General features: G+C 36.7%; 2 protein-coding genes across 3 annotated transcripts; both read right to left on the bottom strand.

Moving 5' to 3' along the window:
• Positions 1-1372: 1372 nt before the first annotated feature.
• On the bottom strand, positions 1373-7018 carry LOC125176636 (olfactory receptor 145-like). 2 transcript variants are annotated; one of them, XM_047878393.1, is made up of 3 exons: positions 6111-7015; positions 1639-1672; positions 1373-1390 (listed from the first exon to the last, which is right to left on the bottom strand). In XM_047878393.1, the coding sequence occupies exons 1-3, from the start codon at positions 7013-7015 to the stop codon at positions 1373-1375; spliced, it is 957 nt and encodes a 318-aa protein (XP_047734349.1). The 2 variants fall into 2 exon arrangements, with proteins under 2 accessions (XP_047734349.1, XP_047734350.1); XM_047878394.1 differs by lacking the exons at positions 1373-1390; positions 1639-1672 and having other exon boundaries at positions 6080-7018.
• Positions 7019-14203: 7185 nt separating this feature from the next.
• LOC125176644 (olfactory receptor 145-like) lies at positions 14204-15142 on the bottom strand. The gene has a single exon (XM_047878405.1). The coding sequence runs from the start codon at positions 15131-15133 to the stop codon at positions 14204-14206; it is 930 nt and encodes a 309-aa protein (XP_047734361.1). The 5' UTR covers positions 15134-15142.
• Between the last annotated feature and the right edge of the window lie 833 nt (positions 15143-15975).

Genomic DNA, 15975 nt, shown 5'->3' on the forward strand with positions numbered 1-15975 from the left:
ACAATTGATTTTTATTTTTTTTCTTCAATATATGAAATTTATTGTCAAATTGGTTTCCATACAACACCCAGTGCTCATCCCAAAAGGTGCCCTCCTCAATACCCATCACCCACCCCCATCAACCCTCAGTTTGTTCTCAGTTTTTTTTTAAGGGCTTTTTTTTTTTTTTCAACGTTTATTTATTTTTGGGACAGAGAGAGACAGAGCATGAACGGGGGAGGGGCAGAGAGAGAGGGAGACACAGAATCGGAAACAGTCTCCAGGCTCTGAGCCATCAGCCCAGAGCCCGACGCGGGGCTCGAACTCGAACTTGCGGACCGCAAGATCGTGACCTGGCTGAAGTCGGACGCTTAACCGACTGCGCCACCCAGGCGCCCCTGTTCTCAGTTTTTAACAGTCTCTTATACTTTGGCTCTCTCTCACTCTAACCTCTTTTTTTTTTTTTCTCCTTCCCCTCCCCCATGGGTTTCTGTTAAGTTTCTCAAGATCCACATAAGAGTGAAACCATATGGTATCTGTCTTTCTCTGTATGGCTTATTTCACCCAGCAATAGCACTGCTAGGAATTTACCCAAGGGATACAGGAGTACTGATACATAGGGGCACTTGTACCCCAATGTTTATAGCAGCACTCTCAACAATAGCCAAATTATGGAAAGAGCCAAAATGTCCATCAACTGATGAATGGATAAAGAAATTGTGGTTTATATACACAATGGCAATGGGTTTTTTTTAATTAAAATTTTTTTGTTTTTGTTTTTGGTCTGTTGGTGGGAATGCAGACTGGTGCAACCACTCTGGAAAACAGTATGGAGGTTCCTCAAAAAATTTAAAAATAGAACTACCTATGACTCAGCAATTGCACTACTAGGAATTTATCCAAAGCATTAAAAAATGCTGATTTAAAGGGACACATGCACCCCAATGTTTATAGCAGTGCTATCAACAATAGTCAAGTTATGGAAAAAGCCCAAATGTCCACATGTTCATCGACTGCTGAATGGATAAAGAAGATGTGATATATATATACATATATGTATATATATGTATATATATATACATATATATACACACATATGTATATATACATATATGTGTGTGTATTAAATATATGTGTATAATATATATGTATATATATTAAATATACAAATATATAATGGAATATTACTAGGTGATCCAAAAAGAAATAAATCTTGCCGTTCGCCACAATGTGGGAGGAACTAGAAGTTATTATGTTAATGAAATATGTCAGAGAAAGACAAATATCATGATTTCACTCATATGTGGAATTTAAGAAACAAAACAGATGAACATAGGGGAAGCAAAGGAAACATAAGATAAAAACAGAGAGGGAGGCAAACCATTAAAGACTCTCAAATACAGAAAACAAACTTAGAGCTGCTGGAGGGGGGATGGGTGGGGGAATGGGCCAAATGGGTGATGGGCATTAAGGAGGGCAGTTGTTGGGATGAGTACTGGGTGTTATATGTAAATGATAAATCACTAAATTCTACTTCTGAAACCAATACTATATATATGTTAACTAAGTTTAATTTAAATAAATAAATAAATAAGAACAGACGTAGAAATAACTTTTAGCTATCATATATATATTAAATAAAAAAATGCCTTCCTCCACTTTCCTCCTTTTATAATATATTTCTAGTAATTTGGAATGGTTAGTGTATTGCCAGACCAATGAAAAATTGAAGAAAGTTCTAGAGTAAGAAAAGAAGTCTCGTTAAAATATAAAATCTATGTGAGTAGATATTTAAATGTCTATTAATAAACAAAAATCATAAATTGATGTCAACAGTGAATGTCATGAGTACACAGTTGTGTTTTATTATTTTAATCATTGGAAATCTATTACAAATGAATTCTTTACAAATGAGTGCTAGAATGCCAGTCTGGTTTGCATACTTAAAATCATTTCAAGATAACATTCTGTCAAGTTCCCCCACATTTAGTAAGTAAATCTTCGTCCGCATCTCTGATGATCTCCTTGGAATAAATTCCTAATGCTCAATTGCTGGGTCAAAGGAGTGAAGATGAGTAGGTCTTTTTAATACTGTCATCCAAATAAGTCATAAATTTCATTACTATCACAAGTGTCCGAGGTGCCTTTTGTCTATAATCCCAGCCAGCACTGGATCTATTTTTCAAACCTTTTGTCAACCTGATAAAATAAAATGACATCTCAGTGTTGTTTTAAATTTATATTTTTTGTGTCTACTAAGGCTGAATTTTTTCATGTATTTATTAACCATTTGTACTTTTATCTTAATTGCCTTTTCTTATAAATTGCCCATTTATTTATATTCTGAGAACATTTACCTCTTTCTTATTGATTTGTAAGAATATTTATCATTGGCTCATATTTTGCAATATTCTCCTAATTTTAAACCTGCTTTTTATTATTTTTCAGTATTAGACATTAAAGTTCCAATACATAAGACAAATGTAAATTATAAAGTGTAGTAATGAAATAAAAACCTTGAAACTATAATCCATATAAATAACTAAAATGTAACCAAATATCAGTGAATGTCTGTGCTCTTTTACCCTCTCTTACCCCTCTGCCTTCCCTAGAGATCACTGCTACAGAGAATTTTATGTTTAATGTCCTAGTATTCTTAAGGGTTATACTTTTTAGGTATTTAAGCCATGAAATATATTGCTTACTTTTTCTCCTTTCATGTTTTATAAAATCTCCAGTATAGGAAAGTGGTAAATAGCAGGGTCTGGAGCCAGACATCTTGGGTTCAAAGTTGAGTGCACTCCTTACTAGATGCTTAATCATGCACTGTTAGTTAAGCTCTCTGTTCCACCCTTTCCTCACTTACAAAAGGGGGTTAATAATGGTTTTATACGATATCTACCATATATAAAAGTTGTATTATATTTTATGCATGATCTAGTCACTTTGTAGGAATGGGGTCCTCCAGAATATCTAACTAGTTGACCATACAGCAGGAGGTGAAAGTTAATATCTTTTACATGTTATTGTTATATTTACAGGACTTTTCACTATTGGGTTAAAAAAGTTTTTTTTATGGTTTCTTCTGCTTTTACCCTAAGATTACATGATTATTCACATATATTTTCTTTAGATCTTTTATAGTTAAAATTTTTTACTTTCAATTTTTTAGGACGCATAGAATTTATTTTGGTATGTGGACTAATGTATATACCTAAGTCTATTTTTTTCTAAATAGGAAATACATTGTTCTACCACTATTTATTAAAACTCTACATTTCCTTACTGATTTGAAATACTATTTTCATCATATTCTAAATACTCATATGTACATGAGATTATTTCTGAGTTTTCTGTTTTCCCACTGATCTATTATTCTAATACGTTTTAAGTGAGTAAGATAAGCATATTCTACTTCCTTTTTTCCCTCTATTCTTTAACCAAATGCAATTGGGTTTCTGCTTCTACCATTTCTATAAACTTCTCTTGCCAAGTTTGTAAATTCTCAACACAAAGGACATGACCTGATTCTTACTTCTCCCAACCTCTGAACAATAATGAACACTTCTGAACCTTTTTTTCTTCTTGAAATATTTAATTAACTTTCCTGACACCACAAAATCTCCTGTCCAGTAAAGTTGATAAGTGCCACATATTCCCCTGTCCAGAGACAGTTTTAGAATCACAAAATGTTACTAGTGGAAAGTTCCAAATCACCATGTATCTACACAATATCATAATCACTTGAAAAGAATTTTAAAAGTTCATATTCCTGAACCCTGATCACAGATATATTCTGATTGAGTAGGTAGGTCTTATGGAACCAGGAGATCATAATTTTAAATGTTTCCTTAATGATTCTGACACCCACCCAAGTTGTGAATCATTAATCCAGTTCAACCTTGTTGGTATATGAGTCAATAACTGAGACATAATTATCACAAGATTTTTTAAATAGCCGGAGCATTTAGCATAATCCAGCCAAGCCTCTTATTTTGCAGGTTACTAATCTGAGTTTCTGAAGTGAAATGGCATTACCATATGGTGGCAAATCCTGAACTATATCCCATTTACTATAGCTTGAATCCCAAGCACATAGATAACAATCTTCACAAAAATTCTTTTAAGTAAATACTGTTATTTTTCTCATTTTAGAGTTGAGGAAACTCTGAAAAAGTTCCTTTTATTAGTAAAAGTAACACAATGAGCAAATAACAGAGCTGAAATTAAAACCCAGGTAGTCTGACACCAGAAACTGTTAGCTAACTCTACTTTGCTCTTAGAAATCTGCCCAACTCATGTGTTCCTTCCCCCAATTCATGAATACACACAACCATCTATATAAAACTAAATAAATCTCTGTTTTCCATCACTGTGCTTTAAGAGAAGATGGAAAAGAAAGGCAATGTGAAAGCAAATTATTACAAAACTCATTCTAGGAGAGAGACGTATTAACCATTCTTTGAGTGACTCTTCTCCCCAAACACTCAAAATGTAAAGGCATATAGCAAGCATTCATTTATTCCGCCATTACTTGCTGAGCCTTTGCTAAGTATGCTAGATACTCTGCTGAGCACTGGAGGTGCAACAGAGAATAAATACACACGGTGCCTTTCTTCACAGGGATGACATATAATCAGGCAATTACAAAAGCATATGAAAATTGTGGCAGGCCTGACGAGTCTACTCTAGGAAATACAAAACAGAGAATTTAAACTTTGTAAGAAGGGTGAGATGGCTGTTTCCCTTCAGCTGATATCTGAAGCATGAACAGAAAACAAAGAGGATTGGAAACAAGTAATAAAAGTGTGCTAAATAAATAAATAACCAACCAACCAACCAACCATGGAGGAAGCATGAGCAAAAGTGTATTTTCATGGAAAGGTAAGCAAAGGAAAACAAGAGAAATCCCCTAAATACTCTATACCTTCTCAAATGATTTTCTTACCGTTTTAATGAATTCAACTTGGATAAATATATGTCTTTCTTACATACCATACTCCCTTGTAGTTAACTGAAAAATTTCCTGCAAATGAGTTTCTTAAAGTTTTCTTATAACTAAATAAATAGAATCAGATTGTAAAGGGGGGAAAAAAACATGTAGTACAACGGGACCTGTACCTCAAAAGGGTAGGCACAGAATGGTACCAATGTATATCTGAAAGTCATCTAACCCCGCCTTTCTGTCCAGAAAAGACTTCCTAGAGGTTCTGGATAACTTCATACCTGAAGGATGGGCAGGCTGAGCAACACAGAGGGTGCATGAGGGTGTTCCAGGGTGACAGAATGGCTTGTGGGAAAGTGTGTAAATGAATGAGAATTTATTAAACTTGGGAGAGTTAAGAGTGACTTCAGTAGACTAACAGAAAAAAGGCAGGGAGGAGGGAGTTACAGTGGCAGAAAATCAGGCTGGAGAGGTGATCCTTGTTTGACATAATGTGGAGCTTTGTTTTATACTGAAGACAATTGCAGTGAAAAGAGTAAACTAAGGTAAATGAGATCTTTTGGAAGTATGGAAAGAGCATGCTGGTTGTCATCGGGAGAATGAATTTCGAGGCTAAAAGACAAGAGAGGAAGGGGCTAGTCAGGAGGCTGGTGTCCAGATGAGAAATGATAGTGCCATGAGGAGAACAAGAATTGTCAGCACCTCATAAATTGGGGATGGAGGAAAAGCAAAGAGAGAGGAATCAAGGAGGACACTAGCTTGAGGTTTGAGCAATTGAGTATTCATGGTGACAGAGATCACAGGAAGAGAAGAAAGTCTGTGAATGTTCCCTCTAAAGTACAGGAGGAAAACACTGGGAAGGAAAAAGAAGAGGGAGGAAGAACAGAAAGGAGAAGGAAAGGAGAGAACATGGTATTAAGCCCTTCACACTACACCACAAACGTTCATTTGCATTAGCTTATTCATCCCAATAACCCTATAAAGTAATAAGATACCCCTATTTTGCAGAATTTTTGACTTGGGCATTCTAATTCCAAGTCCAACACTCTTTCTACTATACCGCATTTCTTTCTAATGGAAAAAAACTCTATAGAGGAACAAAAACAATTTTAAAATAAAGCTGTATTCTCTTATAATACTTAATACTGCTTCAGCTCAGGAAAATGTTTTTCTATTCAAGCTTTCTTTCAGGGCAACCTTAACCTCCTTGTTCCTGAAGCTATAGATCAGAGGATTGAGCATAGGCACCACAATAGTATAGAACACAGTGGACACTTTCCCCTGGTCCATGGACAAAACAGAAGAAGGATGAAGATACATGAATGCCCCCGACCCAAAGAAAACAGAAACAACAATTATATGTGAGCTACAAGTGCTAAAAGCTTTGGACCTTCCTTCAGTGGAATGCATGCGAAGGATGCTGGTGAGGATCAAAGAGTAAGAGATAATGATAGTGAGGCTGGGCACACCCACATCAAAGCCCACAACAATGAGAACTACCAGTTCATTGATGTGAGTGTTTGTGCAAGAGAGCTCCAGAAGGGGGAGGATGTCACACATGTAGTGGTTGATGGTGTTGGCATCACAGAAGGTCAACCTGAGCATGCATCCTGTGTGGGCCCAGGCACCAATAAACGCCCCCACATATACAATCACAGCCAGCAGAGAACAGACCTGAGGGGACATGGTGACCGTGTATAACAAGGGCTTGCAAATGGCCACATAGCGATCATAAGCCATTACTGTCAACACATAACACTCTGCACTGACAAAGAAACAGTAGAAAAAGAGCTGAGTCATGCATCCTGCATAGGAGATGGTGTTCAGCTTTGACACAAAGTTTACCAGCAGTTTTGGGGTAATGACAGAAGAGTAACACAGGTCAATAAAGGATAAATTAAAGAGGAAATAGTACATGGGGGTGTGAAGGTGAGAATTCAGTCCAATTAGAGTGACCAAGCCCAGGTTTCCTGCCACAGTGACAATGTAGATTCCTAGGAAAAGAAAGAACAGAGGCAGCTGGATCTCTGAATATTTGGTTAAACCCACAAGGAAAAACTCAGTGACTAAGGAACTGTTTCCCATATCCATTCTCTTCTGGTAGGATCTGAAAGATAGGAAAGTAGAATCGTATTCGAGGCAGAACCCACATTTCCTATGCAATCCCATGCCCAGTCTACCCTGGGCCAACAGATTCTGCTGAGATTTAACTATTCTAGAGGGAGTTGCATATGGCTTCGCTCACGCAAGAAAGACAAGTGTATGGGAGGCATCAACATAGTTTCAGGTAACACTGGGAGAAATATTTCAAGAGGAGAAGAAGTGCAGAAATTTCTCATCCTTTCTCTGCTTCAGTTTGTCACTAACACTTTTTATCCCTTTACTTATTCCAGTTTGGCCTTGTTAATCTTTAATCACCACACTTCAGCTACCTGTGCTGGCCACGGATCCAGACTGGACACTGTGTTGGGTAGAAATCAGGAGCACATGCCCATAGTAGAGTTGGGAAAACAGACTCACAGAGACTCTTTGGTTTCACAAGCACACACAGCAAGAAAGTAATTAAGTCAGGAATGGAACCTGGGTTTCCGTCATAAGAAATTCTCTAAGAGGCAGAAGGATTGGAGGCACTGCAAACCCCATAATCTCAGCACTACTTCTAATCTTTACTTTCTTCCTATGCAGACCCTATAATCATCTGCACCCAGGGCCAGAGCTGGTAAAAGCAGAAAAGCGTATTACTTTCTATGGTTCTGGATTTTGAAAGACATAAAAAGATAAAGGATTCAATGCTCACTGTTCTTTGCCTAGTGACATCAGAACTTCCTGTGGTTTCCTTTCCAACACTGATCTCTAATAGGAAAGTTCTGCTGCTCTGGGGGGTAATAGAGCTGAGCCAAACACTTCCTCCTCCTTTTGTGTGGAGGGGCTCAGAGCATTTATAAATCTCAGTCTTTGACTCACTCTGAGAGTTATTCAGATAAAGATCACTATTTTTAATAATTATTTTGCCCAGAGGTGATCATTAAACTACAAAAAAAGTAATATAAACAGCATTCTCTGTTTCAACATAATAAACTGGAAACATCACATATGTGATCTTATTCTAGCTTCGAGGTCTCAGGGATTTGGTTTAGAGGCTTTCCCAGGAGGCTCTCCATAGCTCAAACCCTTTGGGAAAGACAGATTTATGAAACTGTTTGTACAAAGATGAAGATGCTTATACCCTGGTGTCTTTGGAAGCTCAATATTCTACTCAAAATTGCACATTCTTCTGGGACAAATGAGGTAGAGACCTTTTCTCTCTTCTTTCTCTTAGTGCTTCTTTGGCTATTAGGTACACCTGCTAACCCATAGCTAATAATATTTTAATACCTATAAAAATTTCACACACACATACACACACACATATATATATGTATATGTATATATATATATATATATATATATATATATCCTCCCACACATATGTAGGATTAACATTATGGCATTCATGATCATATAATGCATTCTTTGTAGCTTTTAGACACATCACTTCCTGTTCCTTTTTCTTAGCACTCTCTTTCTTGTCTTAGACTCCTTCAGCCATCACACCCAGTTATTCATGTTTGTAACTTACTGGAACATCTTCCCTTATTTTCCTAATTGCTGATGTATTCAAATAGGTTTATAGGGGCTTTACAACTGATTCCAAACTACATAGTTTTTTTTTTACCTCTTGCCTTTGTCATTTAATAATACTTCATCAAAATCGCTCCAAAGTTCTGTGTTTGGGCAAGTCATAACTTATCCAACCATACCACATTCATAGAAATCCATAATTTTTCTATTCTTTTACCATCAACAGCAATGGTAAGATAATCATCATCGTGCATTCATCTTTATATACCAGTACTTTTATTTCAATGGGATAAATTCCCAGAATGTTGTCTTTTAATTATATCAGATGGTTTTTCCCAAAACCTGTAATAATTCACATCTCTGCAAGCAATGTCTAAAACGATCTTTTCTTCTCCACTTACATCAATGGACAGAACATCTAAACTGAAAATCGACAAGAAAACAATCACTTTGAATGTCACACTGGACCAAATGGACTTAACAGATATATTCAGAACATTCCATCCTAAAACAGCAGAATACACTTTCTTTTCAAGTGCACACAAAAGATTCTCCAGAATAGATTACATATTAGCCCACAAAACAATCTTCAACAAATTCAAGATCAAAGTCATACTATGTGTCTTTTCTGACCACAATGCTATGAAACTAGAAGTCCACCACAAGAAAAAAATCTGGAAAGACCACAAATACATGAAGTTTAAAGAACATCCTACTGGGGGTCCTCAATAGATCAGTTGGTTAAGTGTCCAACTCTTGATTTTGGCTCAGGTCATGATCTCACAGTTCATGAGATTGAGTCCCTCATTGGGCTCTGCATTGAGCATGGGGCCTGCTTGGGATTCTTTCCCTCCCTTTCTGCCCCACCCCACACCCCGTTTGTACATGCACGCTCTTGCTCTCTCTCAAAATAAGTAAATAAGCATTAAAAATAAAGAACATCCTACTAAACAATGAATGGCTCAACCAGGAAATAAAAGAAGAAATTAAAAATAGATGGAAACAAATGAAAACACAATGATCCAAAACCTTTGGATGCAACAAAACTTGTTTTAAGAGGGAAGTTTAAAGCAGTACAAGCCTACCTCAAGAAGCACGGAAAACCTCAAATAAACAACCTAACATGACACCTAAAGGAGCTAGAAAAAGAATAACAAACAAGATCTAAAACTAGCAGAAGCAAGTAAATAATAAATATTAGAGCAAAATAAATAATATGAAAACTAAGAAAAACAATAACTCAATGAAACTGGAAGTTGGTTCTTAAAAAAAACAAATCAATAAAATTGATAAACCTCTAGCCAGACTTATTGAGAAAAACAAAAGGACTCAAATAAATAAAATCACAGATGAAAGAGGAGAAATAACCAATAAATACAAAGGATGATAAGAGAATATTATGAAAAATTATATGCCAACAAATTTGACAGCCTAGAAGAAATGAATAAACTCCTAGAAACATAAAAACTACCAAAACTGAAACAGGTAGAAATTGAAAACTTGAACAGACCCATAACCATCAAAGACATTGAATCAGTAATCAAAAAACTTCTGACAAACAAAAGTCCTGGGCCAGGTGGCTTCATGGACAGATTCAACCAAACATTTAAAGAGGAGTTAATACTATCTTTCTTAAACTATCCCAAAATATGGAAAAGGAAGGAAAACTTTCAAATTCATTCTATGAGGCCAGCATTACCCTGATACCAAAACCAGATAAAGTCACCACTAAAAAAGAGAACAACAGGCCAATATCTCTGATGAAAATAGATGCAAAATTTCTCAATAAAACACTAGCAAACCATATCCAACAACATATTAACTGATGGCTACCAGAGAGCTGGGTGGAGTGATGTGTTAAGTAAGTGATAGGGATTAGGAAGTGCACTTGTGATGAGCATCAGTTATTGCAAGGAAGTGTTGAACCACTGTAGTGTATATCTGAAACGAATATAACGTTGTATGTATCTAACTGGAATTTAAATAAAAAATTTATTCATTTTTATTTTTTTTATTTTAGAGGAAGAGAGAAAAAGAGCATGAGTGGGGAGGAAGAACAGAGAGGGAAAATCTTTTTTTTAATGTTTCTTTCTATTTGTGAGAGAGAGAGCATGAGCAGGGGAGGGGCAGAGAGAGAGGGAGACACAGAATCTAAGGTAGGCTCCAGGCTCTGAGCTGTCAGCACAGAGCCCAATGTGGGGCTCGAAATCATGAACTAGAAGATCATGACCTGAGCCGAAGTCAGAAGCTTAACCGGCTGAGCCACCCAAGTACCCCAAGAGAGAAAGAAATCTTAAGGAGAGAGAGAGACAGAGAGAGAGAGAGAGACAGAGAGAGAGAGACTCAGTGCAGAGCCCAATGTGGGGCTCAATCCATGACCTGAACTGAAATTAAGAGTCAGATGCTTAACCAACTGAGCTACCAAGCACCCCAAATAAAAAACTTAAAAAAAAAAGTGAGTTGCATCCCATGCCTTAGTTGTTACACAGTGATCTCATAAAATACAAGACTTGAAGACTGTGTGTGTGTGTGTGTGTTTGTAGAAAGGCAGTGTAGAGAGAAGGCTGATGGAAATCTATAAATTTGGGGTTCAGATATTAAAGGAATATAGACTCAAAACCCCTTTCACTTCTGGGTTTTATCAGCCCTCAACTGCAGTACACCCTGATCATTCCAAATTTGATCCTGAGCAGAAATAGCAGCTTGCTTAGAGAAAGTGTCCGCTAAACAAAATTAAGATGTAATCAGAGAACTTTCTTTAACTAGAAGGACCATGTTCCGTTAAGCATAGAAATTCAAAGTGTGCACACTGACTTAGAAGCAACTCTGTCCTAGTTCACAGGCACAGGCGAATCCCATAGCTTACCTGTTTAATTCTTAGCTGTATAATTTCAACACAGGTATATATATGTATACACACACACACACACACACACACACACACACACACACATATATATATATGCCCTCTCATTAGTGCCTTTCAGATAACCCCAAAAGAGCTAAAACTATTAATGACACTTCATGTTTTACATGTAAAAACACCCTAACTTGATTCCCTTCCTTTGAGAGAAGTCCAAATAGACACATGGAGCTTGAGTTGCTAGCTAAAAGTTACAGCTAAGTTGCTACCTTTGAAACTTTGCCAAACGTAGCTTTTACAAGCTTCATTTAAATTTTTGTTATCTTTCAAAAATAATCTGAAAAAATTGGAAACTATTTTGAAGGAACGTTTATTTTCTCTAAAATGAAACAAATTTCATTTGTATATTGAGACTTCTCAAATGAAAGATTAGGACCAGGTTTAACATGTAATTGGGGCCACTTCAATTTATCAAATATGATAACATATGTAACAGAGTGAACACACCTCTGCAATGTCTACAGAAATCCCCAAAGAGCACAGATATTTACTTATGTAGATACACTTCAATCTCAACAAGGAGAACAATTTTATCAAAAGGGACAGCAAATAAATGAAAAAAAGAAAAGAAAAGAAAATACCGACCTGGATCAACCATTTTATATAAATAGAACTTAAGTAAAAATTAAGCATATTAATATTGCAGTCAGGAGATGTGATATGAGTGGTCACGTAAAACATATATTAAAGTTTAGCAACACTAAACATCTAAAACCAAACAAACAAGACAACATGCCAGTCTTGCCAACTTTTACAATGTCTAAATCTTAAGTGGAGACTGGAAAACAAGTAAAATTGAAAATATTATTAAAGTTATCTTTTTAAAAACGTTGATATTGTCACTTGGTTAAGATCACAGAGTTTTAGAGTAAAACTTCTTTGCCTGTTTTCTTAAAAGAAAAGTAATTCAACATCATACTACAGAAAAGACACTGTCATAATTTGATCTATTGACCAAATATTTCTTTCAAATTATCACTGCTCTCCTAACTACAACTTGAGAATTTTATACCTTAAATTCATAAGAAGTAGTATATAGAAGCCAACAAAAACCGGGAGTTATTTAGTTGTTCCCATTCCTCAAATCCAGGGGTGGGGGAAGTTAACTTTTTTTTTATATCAAATACCTTGAGCTTTTATCTTATCCAAAGAAATCCTGTATTCTCCATAATGTTGCTAGGGCCTTCCAGAAAGGAGAGGAGAATCAGAAGAATGGAATTGTATCATGTATCATTTTGCTTTCTGGATTCTTTTACCCCAATTTGAGTTTTAATTACTACTCACTGCGTTATCTTTTGAAATGCCCCCTCTTCCCTTGGTTCCCCAAATGTTCCATACCTTTTCACCTTCATTCCCCAAGCACTACTGATGTATGCTCATTGTGCATTATAAATTTTATGGAAGGTTTATGGACTTTATTTTTACAGCACTGTATCAAGCAGGATTAAAATTGAAATTGAAATGTGGTTTTTAAGTCCTGATGACCACTCTCCACACAGAGAGCTCTGATTTATTGGCTATGTTTCTTGTTGAGCCCTGGCCTAATTAATGTTCTGGGCTCCTTTCTTTCCCATACATTGCTCTGTGAATTACAATTTCTTGCTAACATCCCAAATTCATTTCATTTTTTTAAGTTTTTATTTAAATTCCAGTTAGTTAACATACAATATAATATTCATTTCAGGTACACGATATTGTGATTAATCACTTCCATACAATACCCGGTGCTCACGAAAGGTGCACTCCCCAATCCCCATCACCAAATTCATTTTACTTAATTTTGCAGAAGTAACATTCCATGTCAGCCAATCATTTCCCAACTGTACCTGCCTGCAAAGCCTCCCCTTTCCCAATGAAAAAAAAAATCTCATCAAACTGTTTTTCTAAACAAATGAAACAAAGCAATATCTTCCTTGAGAGAAATTCATGTATCGTCCTGGAACAAATAACAATCAATTTTCAAATTAGAAATGCTTTCTTATTTTCCATGATTATGGAAACAAAAAGTAATACAATAAAGTAGAAGCAAAGTATACTACAGAGAGTAATAGACTTGAAATCAGAAGGCTAAGAATTTAGTCTAGAGTTTTTCATTCAGAAGAGGGAACTGTAACACATTAGCCACTCCAAGCTTTACTTTCCAATCCATGCAATACAAATATTTTGAGAATCTGTTATGTGCAGGGTTGAGCATGCAACGTAAGAAAACCCTTTGTGGAAGGAAGCAAGACACAGTATTACAGATGCAAAGTCATTTATATTTGACAGTCTATATAGAACCTTCCATCTAAGGTTTAAAGGAGACACATTCTTGTTTAGTTAATGCTGGGAAGATGGGAGTAGAGATACATTGTCCATTTCATGCTGCCAATCTCAAGTGACAGATAAGACATCCTTAATGACAGTATATCATCCTGATGTTTCCTTGATTTGATCATTTGTAGACCAGCCTTCTGTTTCCAGAAAGAAAAATAAAAGTTCAAAATGATAAAGAAAAAAACAGATAATATATTTCTTCCTTAATAGTACTGCTAGGTGGAAAAGGGGGGGGGGCGGGAAGAAAGTGTGCAAATGGTGAAGAGAAACCCACAAAAAGTAAAAATAAATTATTGAGAGAAGACTCAACTCTCCTTCAAAGTGATAAGAAAGAGACAGGATAAGAAGGTTGCCAATAAAATTATTGTAATTACAAACAGAAACTCCCTGTTGCATGACTAACTACAGACACTGTCTGATCAAAACCTTCTACTTAGAGTTTTTCTCAAAGCAAGTTTAACATCTTTGTTTCTCAAGCTGTAAAGTAAAGGGTTCATCATGGGAACTGTATTGGTGTAAAAGATAGATGATATTTTTCCCTCATCCATAGACCCAGCAGAAGATGGTTTAAGATACATAAATGCACCTGATCCAAAGAACAAGGAAACAGCAATTATATGGGAACTGCAGGTGCTGAACGCTTTGGATCTGCCCTCAGTGGAACTGATGCGGAGGATGCTAGAGAGGATGCAACCATAAGACACAAAGATGGTGACACTGGGCACAATGATGTTGATGCCCACCACGATGAAAACCACCAGCTCATTCACGTAGGTGCTTGTGCAGGAGAGCTGGAGAAGGGGGAGGATGTCACACAAATAATGGTTGATGGTGTTTGCATCACAGAAGGTGAGTCTCAGCATGCTTCCTGTGTGAGCCACAGCACCCGAAAATGCCATCAAATATGAACCAAGCATAAGGCTGGAACACACTTTAGGGGACAGAACAACATTATACAAAAGTGGGTTACAGATGGCCACATAGCGATCATAGGCCATTGATGTCAACACATAGCATTCAGAAATAGCAAAAAAACAGAAAAAGTAAAGCTGGGTCATGCACCCCCTGTAGGAGATAATATTTTTCTTTGATACAAAGTTAGTCAGCATTTTGGGTGTAAACACAGAAGAATAACAGAAATCTATGAAGGACAAATTGAAGAGAAAAAAGTACATTGGAGTATGTAGGTGTGAATTCAGCCCAATTAGAGTTATCAAGCCCAAATTTCCCAACACAGTGACCACATACATGACTAGAAACAGACAGAACAGGTGGAGCTGGAGATCTGGTAGGTCTGTTAGCCCCACCAGAATGAATGCAGCCACAAAAGAACTGTTTCCAGGAGCCATTCTTCTTTCCCTAAGGGGATCTGTGAGCACAGAAAAATAGGGTTACATTAGGAAACAACTGAGCTCTTCATGCAAGATCTTGTACTAAAGAGAGTGTGTACAATGGGAAAGTCTGAGACTAGCCCAACCTGGACCCATACAATCTATCTTTGCCACTATCATGATACTGAGGGATACTGAGTCTCCCTTTATGAAAGCCTGTATAAGCCAAATATAGCAAAGGGCATCACAAACTTAGCTTAGAGAGACAAGTACAGTGAACTTGACCCCTAGAAACATAACTGCTGGAAAAACCAAGGGTGAAAGGAGAAGTTGAGAGTAGGACAGAATCGCCCTTCTCTGATCTCACCATTTCTTCATTCACTTGACCCTCTCCTCACCAGTAAGATTAGAAACAGAATCATTAGGAACTCAAATGCAGATTGGCCTCAAATGCAGACTGTACTTGATGGAGTGAGAATTAAGAAGAGTTTCTAATCTAAATAAGGGACGAGCATCTAGGAGAGGCTGAGTTACTACCCCATGTCACAGAGAAAAAGCCATAAATCCAGAAGAATGAGAGTCCCATCTATAGAGAGGGAGCTTACTGAGATACTGTATCCCCTACATCCCCTGATCTCTGAACATTGTCTTATCTCCCTCGAACACATTCTCCTGCCAGCTTCACCTGAATATCAATACTGCACAAAGTGGGAAAGACAGTGATATATCTCAGGTCTCTGAACTTCCATCTCAAAGCAAGAATGTGTTATTACAAATGGGATTCTGATACTCACACTCCTTAGGCCAGAAAACTTCAGTGTTCCCTTATCCTTTATATTTACCCCCGTGGTCGTTAGAAA

Source organism: Prionailurus viverrinus, chromosome D1 (assembly GCF_022837055.1).
Source record: "Prionailurus viverrinus isolate Anna chromosome D1, UM_Priviv_1.0, whole genome shotgun sequence".
Lineage (NCBI taxonomy): Eukaryota > Metazoa > Chordata > Mammalia > Carnivora > Felidae > Prionailurus > Prionailurus viverrinus.

Coding starts and splice junctions, on each gene's coding strand:
- LOC125176636 (XM_047878393.1), bottom strand. CDS start 7,015: ATGGATATGGGAAACAGTTCCTTAGTCACTGAGTTTTTCCTTGTGGGT. Junction 1,673..6,110: donor GAGGTTAAGGTTGCCCTGAA/AGAAAGCTTGAA, acceptor CACTAACCATTC/CAAATTACTAGAAATATATT.
- LOC125176644 (XM_047878405.1), bottom strand. CDS start 15,133: ATGGCTCCTGGAAACAGTTCTTTTGTGGCTGCATTCATTCTGGTGGGG.